The 15,912-nt window shown below is 29.8% G+C and overlaps 2 protein-coding genes across 6 annotated transcripts; both read right to left on the bottom strand.

The window, feature by feature from the left end:
- Nucleotides 1-814: 814 nt before the first annotated feature.
- Nucleotides 815-4,536, bottom strand: LOC144997808 (OTU-like cysteine protease family protein). Of its 5 annotated transcripts, none has more exons than XM_078957673.1 (10): nt 4,332-4,536; nt 4,125-4,240; nt 3,767-3,854; nt 3,634-3,679; nt 3,415-3,523; nt 2,607-2,698; nt 2,406-2,468; nt 1,317-1,438; nt 1,144-1,219; nt 815-1,051 (listed from the first exon to the last, which is right to left on the bottom strand). In XM_078957673.1, the coding sequence occupies exons 3-10, from the start codon at nt 3,829-3,831 to the stop codon at nt 995-997; spliced, it is 630 nt and encodes a 209-aa protein (XP_078813799.1). In that variant the 5' UTR covers nt 3,832-3,854; nt 4,125-4,240; nt 4,332-4,536; the 3' UTR covers nt 815-994. The 5 variants fall into 5 exon arrangements, with proteins under 5 accessions (XP_078813799.1, XP_078813796.1, XP_078813800.1 ...); XM_078957670.1 differs by having other exon boundaries at nt 3,767-3,882; nt 4,332-4,535; XM_078957674.1 differs by lacking the exon at nt 4,125-4,240.
- Nucleotides 4,537-7,958: 3,422 nt separating this feature from the next.
- Nucleotides 7,959-9,408, bottom strand: LOC145044989 (reactive Intermediate Deaminase A, chloroplastic-like). The gene is made up of 6 exons (XM_078993344.1): nt 9,095-9,408; nt 8,700-8,815; nt 8,538-8,582; nt 8,393-8,466; nt 8,262-8,311; nt 7,959-8,133 (listed from the first exon to the last, which is right to left on the bottom strand). Exons 1-6 carry the CDS (start codon nt 9,291-9,293, stop codon nt 8,039-8,041), a joined length of 579 nt encoding a protein of 192 aa, XP_078849470.1. The 5' UTR covers nt 9,294-9,408; the 3' UTR covers nt 7,959-8,038.
- Between the last annotated feature and the right edge of the window lie 6,504 nt (nt 9,409-15,912).

Here is a 15,912-nt window from a genome sequence, read left to right as displayed (position 1 = left end):
AGTTCATTCGAAATCAAGGTTAAACCTTCTGGGATTTGTAAATCGAGTTGACAATAATAAAGTTTCTCACACTTCTCTTGTGTGAATCGTTCAAGAAAATCCACAAACTCATTATATGACATACCAGCAAAATCGATGTTCTCGAACACATGATGAACACACCTTGGAAATGAACTTTGATCGAGAGGAATAAAGCCATCGATCTTCAGTAACTATGGTGGGACGAGGGTTTTCTTCAATGAGGAGGGGTTACTTCAATGAGGGGGAGGAGATTGTATAACGCAAACGGTTTAATTTATAACAAATTAATATAAAAGTACCACACGTGGTCATTTCATTAAATGACGTGTCACCGACATTTTCCGTCGTGACATCGTGTCACCGACATTTTCCGTCGTGACATGTATATTACCTTTCAACCCGGTTAAAGGTAACATAATGTATTTTAAAACAGAGATATGAAAGTATATTCCTTTAACGTGCAAAAAAAATAATTTGGTAACCTTTTAAAACAAACACGAAAAATTTGATGGGCTAATATGACATTTGCCCCTTATAATTTTTAACAAAAAAGGAAAAAGAAAAAGAAGATGACAAAACTTGATTATCTTATCTGGTTCTCTTGAAAAAAAAAAGGAATAAAACTCAGAATTTCCGTCAAAGGGAAATGTGTAAAAAGCTTCACTTTTAGCCATGCAACATTTGACAACTGTTAAAACTCGGAAGATATAAATCAACCGTCGAGATGGACGGTTTCATCATTATACGATTTTATAAAATTTCTCTCCAAAATAAGAAGGAAAGATTTGAAGAGTTGACTAAAAATTCTGTGTTTTAAGTATATAAATAAAAACATCATCAAAGAAACCAACAATTGCAGTGCATATGATACAAAGTTTTACAACATTTTCTTAATCAACAACACAAACTTATTGGTACCAGACACTTGAAGAGTTGATTGATTTAAAAAAAAAAAAAAAAAAACTTGTTTTCTTCATTTATATTCTTGAAAGTTTACATGCCCTGTTGCTTGTGCATGTTCTACAGCTTCCTGTGCATTGTTAGAATACAAGAAGAGCAAAAAGTAAAGAAAAGTTTTCATTAATTAACACAACCATTTGTTGTTTAAATGTTGGTTTTTACCTTTTGACCAATGACACCAATTTGGCAAACCCCACAACGCAAGGTGAAGTTGGCAGTGTCTGTATAACTCCTTTTCCTATAAAGTAGATGCAAAAAAAAACATCAACAACTCTTGTTCTCTTTCTAAAACAAAAAGAAGTTTTATGAATGAATCCCACAACACATGTATGTACCTTTGTTGATCTTTTACAAGATTTAGAGCAAGTGATTCGTATGATCCAATGGTCCTAGTATCTGGATTTACACTAAAAATCGTCTGATCAAACTCTTCAGGAGCTCCATCCATAGGGGACATCTATTCATTCAACATTAATATTATAAAAAATATTCATTTCCCTAAAAATACAATGTTTATACGACTATAAATAAAGTATAAACACTACTTTTTCAACAAGGAAAGTTGATCCAAATGTATCGTTTGCTCTTTTGGGTCCAGGAGTATCAATAATATGTGGATTTAATTCGCTTCTATCATTTTTCATTACGTGGGTCCCAGCCATCATCATTTCTCCCCTCCCCACATTCAGTAAGTGGGACCAACAATCACATCTTTAAAATGTTAAATACAATATATATATATATATATATATATATATATATTTTTTCATTAAGTTCTTTCTGTAACAAAAATACACCACATAAAATAGAAGAAAATTAAAACATACTTATAATTCTTTAATTTTACATATAAGATACTAATATTTAAAATTAAAATATGATACTATTATGAACCCTTAAGACAACTACTTTATGTCACGAAAATCATTTTACTTTAATCCGAAATAAATAAATAGAAAGTTAATCGTCATAAAAGACAATTTAGTAAAAACTGAAAATAGATCTTTTTTTTTTAATCAACATAAAGACAAAACCAATCTCAGTTAGTAAGATTTATTAATTTACTGCCATTTACAAGGTATAACAAGTACCAAGTAACAGAAAACTATTAAATGAAAAAGATTATATTTTGAGTTTGCGAATCCTCAATCATAACTGTATGACATTTTTGGTATATTCAGCCACACATGGCAAATCGTGTTTAAGACATTTCGTGTGTTTGTAACTTTTGTGGATTAAAAATACATAACTGTTTATTATTATAGACATAGTTAGAAAGAAAAAAAAAAATCTAAAAGAAGGGATGATGAAGGGTAGGGAAATGTGTGGCTGAATGGATTAAGTCAAGTCAAAAAAGAAATGTTATGCATAAAGAAGGTGACTAAAGAGAGAAAGTCAGGATAAATAGAGAATCGATCACATACAGCCAAAGCATCGTAGTGGAGCCCATCATATATCAACATAACTCTTTCAGGATACTTCTTTTCCTGTCAAATAATTCTTATACTTCAAAGATGGATACATCTACAGGGATTTTAAAAATGAAAAATAAAGAAAATATATATATATATATATATATATATATATATATATATGATTATTTAAAAAGGTAATGCTAATCTGACCTGTCCATACAAGTCGCATCTTGATGTTTGTATATCATATGCTGCTATTTCACGTCCATAGAAATCCGCTAATATTGAAAGCTCTATCGCACCTTCATAACCATATCAAAAATCAAATCAAATTAAAATCCATAATACTGCCAAAGTAACTCCCCATTTTTCTTAACTTATAATGGAAAGAATGATGTTCAAATATATGTTTGAATACCAGCTATGATGATCATTAAATTATGTGCATTGTAACAAAGGAAGGAAATGCACATTATTAACAAAAAAAATAATGATATCATGAAATCCACATGGATTTAGTTAGGGTTATATTTCAAGCAAAGTTAGAAGGAAAAACAGCGTTTTAATCAACTTAAGACTGCAAAGTTGTGATTGTTTTTTAGAAATTGGATTCGGTATGTTATTCATTTGTGTTAGGTTTTTAGTCTATCTATCTAAATTCTAATTACGCAAAAACGGCGTTTTAATCGACTTTTAAGACTGCAAAACTGAACTGAATTGTTAGGTCTAAGTTGAAGATATTAAATCTATACTTAAAACATGTCATGATCCATGAGCAAGTTTTCTTTCACCAATAATGAATCATCTTTTGTAGAAACCTTGCATGAGTTATGGTGAAACTTACAACCCATCATAGGTTTAACATGTTGCAATAAGATCTCAAAATGTTATTTTTATGCATGAAAGATGGTATGTATATTGAATTATTCGATTCGTAATGAAAACTGTTTATTCAGAACCAGACATGACAATAAATTAACTACACATTCCATAAATATAAGCAAACATCCCATCATACCTCCCCATTTCTCTGGGTTAAGTATCCAAGAACAATATTCTTCGTTAGGTTTCCCAAGAAATGCTTCAGAATATTTTGTTGGATCACTGGATACTGCAGCAGCTATAACCTTTAAAAATACAATCCAACCACAAGATTCTTCATCAGATTTACCAATAATGTTTCTGATTTATCATCATATATGAAACAAATGAAAGAAAGGGTTGAATCTATTCTAACCTGTCTCAGTTCTGGAGCCTTCTTTTTGTCATGGTCCATCACATACCTACACATACAAACAATCAAGAATGGAGTCAAGATCAATAAAGAAACAAGAGTGAAAAATAACAAAGTGTATGTTTTTGAGCTTCACCCAACAGCGTTGAAGAGGCAACTGTTATCTGAGGGAATTACACGTCTGACTATGCTACCTTCCATCTTATCTTGTTAGTAATATGCACCTGAAGGTATCAAATATTCAAATTGTACCTGATAATTCAACATTTTGATAATCAATAAAACAGCCAAAAATCACAATCTCCAGAAACTCAAGAACTTTATTCAAGTAACAAACCATCAAACAAGAAAGAAACTCAGGCAATAAAACAAACATATGGTGTGCACAACTTTTCCTTGAACAATTTGGGAACACGATGATAAAACCCAATTTATATACTAACCCTAATCTTTCTTGACTACGATTAGAAGGGACTAAACCCGAATTTCTTTACCTTGTTGGGATAGATGAATTGCGTGTTACGAAAGAATATACTTCAGCACACGCAATTTAGGTTTTCAATCAGCATCAGTTCATGCCGTCGCGAACATTGTAAAATTGTAAAATCAACTAAAACCCATCAAAATACGACATTTAAAGACGAGGAAACACTATAAAACGATAGAAAAAGAGGGAATTCGGATCTGCGGAATTAGGGTACCTGCAATTTGCTTCAGAAGTGAAACGAACAAATAGAGCAACACGAAAAGAATCTGATGATGTATCACACCTTTAGAATTCAAGACGCGATATTAAAAGTGGTTATTAAAGTGAAAATACAGCAAATCAATATTTTCTTTCCAAGAAATACAAGAAAATTTTAAATCGTATCCTTTTGGGATTAGTGAAGGATTCGGTGAAACTGTAAAATTAGAAATGTTTTAAATTTATTTCGTCTTTAAATATGATTTTATGCCTCCGTGTCCAGAGTTCATCAGGGCATCGCCGATATACGTTACCGTTCTTTATTTATTTATTTATTTTTTTTTTAATTTTTTTTTTTTTTTTATACTCTTTCATTTTTCATCTACGACTCTTCGATCTTTTAAGTTTTATCCATCTTTGAAACTAATCTTTCAACTTTTTCTTTTTTATTTTATATTTCAAATAAATAAATTAAATATAAGCCTAATATTAAAAGTTTTTATAAATAATAGAGTAACTTACCGTTTACTCCCTATGGTTGGGTTGGCTACATAGTTGGTCCCTTTGGTTGTTACTGTGAATAGCCCCCGATATCTATAGAGAAAATGACTACTTTACCCATGTTTTGTCGCATTCATATTTTGTGTTTTTATCCATTTGTGTTTTTTGTATTTTAGTTATTTTTAGATTATTCTTACACCATACACAAACTACAACAATTTTTCAAAATGGGGAGTAAAACATTAGATGAGTGCAAACCATGTGTCTATGAGTGTGGGTGTGCGTGTTGCATGTGTGTATGTGTGGGTGTATGAGATGGTATGGGTGTATGTGATATATAATATCTTTTAGTCTTAGCTAGATCATTTTAGTTGCTTTAGAGGGTCAATGTCATTTGTTGAAAGTTTTAAAAGAAAATAAATAAATTGGAGCAATCATCAAAGATGGAAACAAAATTAGAGCAAACGCGATGAGAAACAAGTAACGCTTATTGATCAAACGGTAAAGGCTCAAATCGAAACCTAATCATCGCTAATGGAAGCAACACCGAAACATGGGAAGTAAATTATTACTAAAACGAGAACGTAATCGTTCATAAAGGCATCACCATGTTATCGATATTTATTTGATCAATCAATTTATTACTAGAATTGCCTAGTGATATAGAAAGAAACAAGAGATTATTTCACTTTTAGACCGGAAAAGAGTGAGACTCGTTAGAGGGATCACTGCCCTTGCTATACAGGTTGGAACACCACCCCTAGCGACCAGGGGGTCGCTATGTTCTACTCGTCGATTCCTTGGCGAGAAGAGAGAGAAAGGGATGTCAGATGCAGGCTTCTTATCAAGTGAAGAGGGTTGGAGTGGATTGCAATTCAAATGCATTTGACTGAAATTAATTTTTCACGTGCCTTTGACCATCGAAATTAATTCTAGTTATAATTTTCACCAACTTCTTCAATTAATAAAAAAAAACATTTTTAGTTAATAAAATTAAAAATATTCAACTATAATTCAACTACTATAAATCAAACCACACACTCAACATTTCATACACACAAATATCATTACCCTTCTCACAAACACTCCCAATTAACCAAACAAAAATATCTACATCTACCAAAAAAAATGGAAAAATGCAGAAAAGTCCAACCAATTATATATGTATATGCAGAAAAACTCTTATATTATTTTTATATTCAGATAAATCATTATATTAATAGTTACCATTCGAAAAAGATCAAAATATGGGATTTTAAGAGAAATTGACAACTAAAAATCTAATGTCGCTTACATCTTTGTTTATCAATACGACATTGATTTTAGGGATAACAACAATTAGTTAATGAAATCAACCATATAGAGAATACAATCGAGTGAAAGTAATCAAAATGTATTTCGGTTTGACATGTTTTTGCATATAATCGAAGAAGTATAAGGGATATGTATATCATATCATATTTTTAGCTGATTGTTTCTATTCAAAATCTACAATTTGGTTTTATTTGAAATGTAAATAATAATATAAAGGTTTTTCTGAACATAAAAATAATATAAGGGTTTTTCTATATATATATATATATATATATATATATATATATATATATATATATATATATATATATATATATAATTGGTTGAGCTTTTCTGCATTTTTCCCAAAAAAAAACCTTCAAATTTTCCATTAACACCATGTTATCTACCAATACATAAAAATCAGAACTCGTATAATCTCGAGGGCAGTAATTCTCTATGTTTTACTCATTATTTATTGCTTATAAACTTGATGATTATTGTTTGCATATTTCTTTCATGATGTCTCGTTATTTTTTTAGTTGCACTAAGCTAGTTGAGATGGATATTTTCTTTTAGTTGTTTACTAGAAATAACAATTCATAATAAGAATTCATTTAACCAAGAGGTGTTGATACTCGTAATAGCAGTCTCTTAGTTTGATCACGAATCGACCATGAACAATGTGATCGTATTTTGGTATTGGGTGGGCGATTCTAAATGGGTATCGGTTAGGTTTTGTAATGGTTTTAGGAAGTCTTTTTCGGGTTTCGGGGATCTTGAACATTTCGATTGAGAAAATTCATTAAACCATGATGTGTCAGTACACATAAAATTCTCAAATGATCTTAAAGAACTAGTTTGATTACATGGTGAAATTGACATAAAAGGTTGTGAATTGTGATTCATGGCTTTCTTCTCGAATGTTCAAAACTTGCTATATTTACCTTTATTTTAATTTCGTTTTGACCAAAATTTTACGTATGATAGTTAATATCTCGATCACGCATTTAAAATTTACAAATTGATTTAATGTTGAAGAAATCATATAAATCGGTGGAAAGTTATGCTCACGATTACACATGTAAAATTTACAAATTGGTTTGATTTCGAAGAAGTCATCTTACCATTCAAAACTCGTCAATAATTTAATTATTCTACAAATACTAATCAAAACAAGGTTAGATGTTGGGAAAATAAGTTTGTAGTAACATCATCGTTGCTTAGAATAATATTCATAAAACAGTATCTAACCCTTTTAAGAAGAGTCCAATCAACCGAGGTAATGTCATATTGTCGTAACAAACATTCAATAAAGCAAGTTCCACCTTACTGTCATATCTACGACAATTTTTAAAGGTATGTTCCACCTTATAAAAAAAATGGCTCATTTAATTTTCAATATATTAACAAGACGGGTTTTCATTATTAAAATACATTTTTAAGCTGCCAAACTGAAAGAATGAAAACAAATGACGTGATTTTTTACCCATCCTATAATGTATTCAAAGCTGGTATCATTCGATTAATAGTGTTAGTATTATTACTAACATTATCTAGTGGTATAGAAAGTAACACCGGATTATTTCACTTTATAAGAATAGTGTGGACTCTTCCATCATCCTCAACCTCTGTACTTAAACCGTTTACAGCAATTTCACTTTCACTTGGAGTGTTTGACATTGAGTTGCTATTAGGTGGACAATCATTTGTGCTTCATCGTAAACTCCAAAGTATATGAATAAAAAATTGCCAACTTTTATAAAGAAAAAGTCGATAAATATTTTGATTACGTAGTTTTCCCCTCCTCATATATAGTTGTATAAACTAAAAATGGACAAAAAGAACATGTTAATTGAATCCATTTTATTACATAAACCATTGTTTGGACAAAGTTCAATAGATTCTAAAGGGATTTCATGAAAGAAACTAAACCACTGCTATGCATTCAATCTCGATCCTTGCATCTAATGGCAATGCTGCCACCTGATAAGTCGAACGTGCAGGTGCTGGTGCAGGGAAATCTGAAAAATACCATATAACAAATTTTTATTATTATTAAAAACAGTCAAAAAAGTATAATGTTTTAATCACTAGAAAATAATATTAATAAACAATCGTTAATGTTAAGATGTATGTATGGTGAGCTCACATTTAGCATAGATCTCGTTCACCTTCTTGAAGTCTTTCAGATCTGCCAACCTGCCACCAAAGTAATCATCAAAAATTAGTCTTATAAACATCCCCTTAAAGATGATGATGGATAAAAGCATGTTTACTTACATGATTGTGGTTTTAACCACGGAGGAATAGTTGGCGCCACTTGCTTTCAATATCTCTCCCATATTCTTGAGAACCTAAAAAATGGGTTGATCTGAATTATATTTACATCTCTACAGTCTATGCATTATGCAAATGGATAAATTACCTGCTCTGTTTGTTCTTCCACGGTGTCTGAGACAAACTTTCCAGTCTACACAAGTACCAAAACATAATTATGAATACACTGGAATGGATTAAACAGTTAAAAGAGAGAGAGAGAGATTAAGAAAGCATTTGCAAATTGCAAATAGTGAAAAAGAATGTGAACCTCTGGAATAAGACCAAGGACACCGGATACAAATACTGTATTGTTGGCCTTTATGGCTTGGGAATAGGGACCCAAAGCTGCTGGAGCCTTGTCCGTTTTAACAGCCTCCTTTATACCTGCATCCAAATATCCAAGGTGTTTACTCAATAGTCAATACCCATTCTTCAATCCTTGCCTCGAAAAAGTGATAGTTTAATTCAACAAACACTTTAATTCACCCTTGAACTCGAAAAAGTGACAGTATGAAGTCCAATATCATAGCGTAGTTCCTTTTCGGCAGGATGTAATTAAACTTCTAAATGGAAAACTACTTAAATTTTTCTCAATGACTCAAATGCATTGATAAACAAAAGAAATAGAGTATTTCAATCAATCAGATATCAAACATTACTCACTAGCGTCAGTAGAAACGGCCAAGCAAGCAAAGGACTTAGATCGGCGGGAGTAACACGGTATAGACGATCTCCGAATGGTTGAGCCCACAGATGAGCTGCATCTTAAGCCAGGAGAAACTGGAATACGGTGGCGGAGTCCGCCAATGCCAATCGCCGGATCATTTAATGAAATCGCCAAGGCGGAAACGGAGGACGCCATTTTTTTCTTATCGCCGCCGCTCAGTGATAAAAGTCTTAAATGGTCAGCACTCACAACTCAACAATGACATCGAAAGAGCTACAAAAACCAGTCTGCTTGTAGTTTGGGCTTATGGTGATTTTGGCCCAAAATGTCACAAAATTTCAAAGAATAAAAATCTGTTTTATATAGTTGGAAAACAAATTTGTCATGTGGATAATATATATTTGCTATTGACGTTACGTTTGGTGTCCACATATCATATTTATTTCGAGCAAATAAATGAAAAAAAACCACGAGGGCTCCACATGACAGATGTGGTATTTATGTATATGAAAGGGTTGAGTTTAAAAGAAAACGACATATAATTTTTTTTTCCTAAAAATATCTGCTATCCATATGTTTTAACAAAAGGACGACATACAATTTTTTTTTTGGTTAACATACATTATCTTTTTCGTGTGTATATATATATATAGGTTCAGGTTCATTTGAGACCATTCTAATTTTGTGAGACCGTGAGACCAAATCTAAAAATAATTTTAAAATGCAAAATAAATGGAAAAATCCAAAAATTCTTTTTTAAAATATTATTTTCGGAACTTGAATTAACTAAAAAAAATATTAAAAAAATAAAAAAAAATCCGTTTTTTTTTAAATACGTGAAATATTCTAAATAGAATATTACACTGACATATTCTAAAAAATAATTTTAAAATACAAAATAAATGGAAAAATCTAAAAATTCTTTTTTTAAATATTATTTTCGGAACTTGAATTAACTAAAAAAATTTTAAAAAAAATAAAAAAAATTCTTTTTTTTTTTAAAAATACGTGAAATATTCTAAATATAATATTACACTGTACATATTTTAAAAATAATTTTAAAATGCAAAATAAATGGAAAAATCAAAAAATTCTTTTTTTAAATATTATTTTCGGAACATGAATTAACTAAAAAAAATAAAAAATAAATAAATAAAATAAAAAAATGCGTCTCACGGTCTCACAAAATATAGGTGGTCTCAAATGAACCTAACCCTACATATATATATATATATATATATATATATATATATATATATATATATATATATATATATATATATATATATATATATATAAGATCAATTGAGAAAAAATAAAAGGTTAAGAATGGAGGAATCATTCTCAGCCAATCATTTTATATATGTAAAACACATTTAGATTAAGTCATTAAAGACACGCTGTTTTTCTGAATCGTTCATTCGTTCTTCATCAACAACATCTGTTATTCATTCATCTGGATCATTTCTCTATTCTTCATCAACATCATATCTTCTCCATCAACATCATCTGTTCTTCATCAACGTCATCTGTTATTCATAAAAAAAACATCAACGTCACCTGTTCATCATAAAAAAAACATCGACACTTCATAAAACATCAATTCTTCATCAAATATCTTCATTATTTCATCAAAATGTTGTGATTCATCATCAAAAACATTTATTCGTACTATTAAGTGTAAGTCATGATTCAATCATGTCCAGTTTCATTGATGTCAAACAAAATCGATAAACATAATCCATATTTATCGATGTCACATCATTTTGCGATCACCAGTCAACGAAACTTCATCAATCGAATCTTCACCAATATCAAAAAACAGATAGCAATCGAAAGTGCATCAAGATAACCATATATTTGAAGATTTTTTTTTAAATCGATTTTCAGGTTTGAAAAACGAAGTTTTTCATAAAAAATTTCACAATTTTTGATCTAAACCTACTGATTGTTGATCAATTTTGATAGGATTTGATTTGTGTTGTAATTATTGGCTTCAATTGTTAATTTTTTTACCATAATTATATAAGTTAATTTATTTGCACGCCAACTGTTCGATGAAATGCATAAACTAAATATATCACGTAATATTCACAAGTGAATATGTTTTTACACGAGAATCAATGTATGTCTTTTAAAAATACAGAGTAACTATGTAATTCATATGTGAATAACATATAAAAATTATTTTTACATGCAAATACATGTAATATTCACAAATGAATACAAGTAATATTCATAAATGATAATGTATTTTTTTCGAAAAAAAAAAAACATTGTTTTGAGGTCCTAAGCAAGTTTGTAATTCATATGTGAATAGCATATAAAAATTATATCTGCGTGTGAAGATATGTAATATTCACAAATGAATATACATGTAATAATCAAATGTGAATATATATGTATTATTCACAAATGAATAAATATGTCAATAAAACCGAGGACTACAAAATATATAAAGTTAAAGATAAAAAAAATTATTTAATAAGAATATATATTTATTCACATACAACTAATCTTTTTAGGTTAATAAAATAATTATATAAGCATATATATTTTTATTAATGTTATATTCATTTGTGAATAAATGATAACTTTTTTTTCGAAAAATTATAAAAATAGAAAAACATCATTTTGAGGCCCTAAACAGTCCCGAATGGCCGAAAAACACCGTACATCACGACAAAGCTGTAAGTTTTGTAAATCGCACTATTTTACATCAAATATGCGAATTTCGTCCAATTCTGAGACTAAACTTCATTGCGGCAAACTGTTTTGATGATGTCACTAAATTTTCATTCCTACTAGTGAGGACATCATCATGACATGCTATGTATTCATATATGAATAAAGTTTAGAAATCATTACGACATATTTATTGTTGATGTTACTAACTTCCATCTCACTAGTAAAAACATCATTGTAATCTGTTATTTGTATTTATGTGAATAAACTATACATGTATATTTATTTATTTTGTGAATACAACCTTTATATATAAAAATAAACAATACACTATAAGAATTGGTTTGTGAATAGTTTTTTTTGTATATTGTAACAGTATTATTTTACATGTAAAATCAACATTATACTAAGACAAACAACATTGTATTGGTTAATGAATATCATTTGCATTTGAATTTAACACGATCAAAATGAAGAATATATTAAATTGTATAACATTTACACGTGAATATAAAAACATATTGTCTTCGTCAATGATATATTCTCAATTACGTCAACCAATCGTCAACCACCAGGATATGAACAAACCATTGATTGAAATGTTATTCTTTTATTGAGTTATAACGATACCTGAAAAACATATGAATAGACATAAAAAATGCTAAAAATATACCTTTAGTTCATAATAATAGCGATTTATCACATGATATATTCACGCATGAATGTATAATCATATATGAATATTATACGATACATGTTGCTTATATTGTATATTTACATGTGATATTACATGGTATATTCACAAATGAATATTACATAGTATATTCACATATGAATATTATATGGTAGATTTACATGTGAATATTATATAGTATATTTACTTGTGAATATTACACATTCTAGTCATATCTAAATATTGCATGGTATATTCATTCATGAATATTATACAGTATATTCACATATGAATAATATATAGTATATACACTTGTGAATATGATATAATATATTCATATTTAAATATTAAACGATGCATTCACTTGTGAATATTACATAGTATTATCAATTGTAAGTATTAGATAATATATTCACTTATGAATATTAGATGATATATTCATATGTGAATATTACACAGTTTATTCACATATGAATAAACAAATATATATAATTTTTATATGTTATTCACATATGAATAACATATAAAATTATATATTTGTTTTGTGTTTTAATAATCATATACTGATTAATGTGCGAAAACATATTCATATGTGAATATAATGTGTTAATTTAGTTTATCCATTTCATCAAACAGTTGGAGTGCATACAAGTAAGCTTTTTCAAAAATGCTAAAAACATGATACTTTGACTATTTAAAACTTACAAAATAGTAGATTGATAGAGAATTATATGAAATTTTTCAAAAAAAAAATGATTTGACGTTTTTCTAACCTTAATTTCGAAACTTTGTTTGATGATCGATGTTGAATGAATGATATGAAGTGAAGTTGTTGTTAATTATCGATGATGTTGATCTAATGACACTGTGAGTATAATTAATCGTAGATGTTGAAGATATGCTCGTATTCAAGCAAAATTGAAGGTTGGATTGAAAGAACCAAAAACGAAAATTTTTTTGTCTACTATTGAATGACGTTGATGAACGTGTTTTTGACGAAGATGGATGATTGATTAACACTAGATGATGTTGATCGAGGATTTAATTGAAGAAATATGGATGATCGTTGAAGTTTGGAGAAGAAATTTAGATGATAAACAATCGAGTAGTAATGAATTTGAATTGTTATCAAATTATCCACAGTTACGTATCTATGATTGAAGGATATCATATCATATTTACAAGTTTGTCACCGTGTATTTTATGTTAAGGTGCTAATTAAATGATTGGCTGAGAATGATTCCCCAATTCTAAACCTTTTTTTTTCTCAATTGAACCCTCCTCTCTCTCTCTCTCTCTCTCTCTATATATATATATATATATATATATATATATATATATATATATATATATATATATATATATATATCTTCACTATCTTATAAAACAAATCTCATTATTTCTAAAAATAGATTGAATAAAATAATAATATTTTTAAGACATCCAAATCATTAAGCTAATTGTACAACTAATCATTAATAAAATAATATTAAAATTTAAACAAACTCCTATTAATCTTCTCTTCCAAATAAATACTCAACACCCTATAATTTGATCATTTCATGAATTTTCTTTATTTTTAATATGACATGTTTCCTAAAACAAACTAATGATTGAATTGAAAATAATCATTCTCCATCGAAAAGAAATTAATTGTCGAAACAAACTATTTGTCGCCTGCCGCTTTACGCGGGTAAACGGCTAGTGTGTGTGTGTGTGTGTGTATATATATATATATATATATATATATATATATATATATATATATATATATATATATATATATATATATAGAGAGAGAGAGAGAGAGAGAGGGGCAGAGCATCTTTAGGGCTAGGAGGGGCAGTGCCCCCCCTGATTTTTTTCTTAGAAGTAGTCTAGCCCAATAAATTTTACACAAATTTGAGGCCCATAAATAAAAAGTTTGGCGCGGCCCCCCTGCTCTCGGATGGTCCAAACTCTGAACCAAAGTCATTCACTTCAACGTTGTTCGCTGGAGCACCTGTCTAACTCGGCACCTTCCAATCCACAATCTGCAATCACCGCTGACAGCTCCACCTCTCACCTCAGCGCTGGAATCAATAAGGTATGTTCAATGTTCTCTTTATTTATCTCTTCTCTCTTCTCTATCGGATCATCATTCCCATTCCTTCGGCCCAAATTAAGTTTAACTGATTTTTAATTTTAATTCCTCATAATGAATATCTGATTTTTCGTGCTATACTCCATTACTTGCTTCAAATGGAAACACAAAACCCATAACTTGAGTTCACAAAATCTGACATGTAATTCTGATGACCAGAGAGAGGATTAAGGGGGTTCATGAATGGATTCAAATTGCCAATTGATGGTTGGTGGCCTATAAATTCATCAGCTTTTTCATCTTCTAGTTGTTGCAACTGGTACCAATTGGAATTCCTCTTCTGGTAGGATTGTTAGATTAGAACACCCGAATCACATATTGACGGATAGTGTCTCCGATTCATTTTCTAATTTAAATCATCTTCAGACACTGAATCTTTCACACAATTTTCTTAAAGGCCCTCTTCCCGTTTCCTAATTTCTTTTCCTTCATTTTGGAAGTAGTTGATTTAAGTGGTAATTGATTCAATGGGGTTTTACCACTTATCATAAATCTGTCTGCACTTCAAGTATTAGACATATATGATAATGCCTTTGGGGATTCACTTCCATCTGGTTTATGTGTTAACTCCACCAGAATTCATGTTCTTATATTTGCTTCGAATACTTGATACTCTTGCATCTTGCCAGGAATCACAAACTCAAAGGCCAAGTCCCACAAACTTTCAAGAATTTTCCTTCTCTTTCTTACCTTTCACTTTCCAATTGTAGCCTCAATGACCTCTCAACGACTCTTAAAGTTCTCCAGCACCGCCCCAATCTAACTGTTTTAGCTTTAACTATGAACTTTTATAATGAACATATGCCACCTGATGATAATCTACAGTTCAAATCACTGAGAGTTGTGACTTGTGAGATACGGTAATTTTTGACCTGTTGTGGTGTTTATGTGTTGCAATATGCAACATACTCTTGGCTTCATATTGACTGGTCTCATTATTTGTTTGTGACCAAATACTCTCCTATTTTCCTCCTTCCAATAAACAAATTGATTAATTTTTTGAGTTGGCAAAAATGTTATTATTCTAATAAATATAAAAGAATTGGAAAATGGAAGTTTGGATGACTTTTTCGTCTTGTGATATAAATAGATAAGAGAAATTACTAAAAAGATTGATTCAAAGTTTGTAATTCTTCTTCTAGGTATTTTTTGGTGTTTATTTGCTGGAAAAAGAAAATTATACTTTCGGCCCCCCAAATTAATTATTCAAGCTCCGCCCCTGCACACACAACACTGTTGAAAGAATTTTAATCAATCATGGAATCAATGGCCTCGAAGCAATTGATGACGATGATGAATTACGATGAGAAATC

Source organism: Lactuca saligna, chromosome 5 (assembly GCF_052625555.1).
Source record: "Lactuca saligna cultivar CGN05327 chromosome 5, ASM5262555v1, whole genome shotgun sequence".
NCBI lineage: Eukaryota > Viridiplantae > Streptophyta > Magnoliopsida > Asterales > Asteraceae > Lactuca > Lactuca saligna.
Note: the sequence above shows the minus strand (reverse complement) of the source record. Positions and strands in the feature narration are given on the sequence as shown.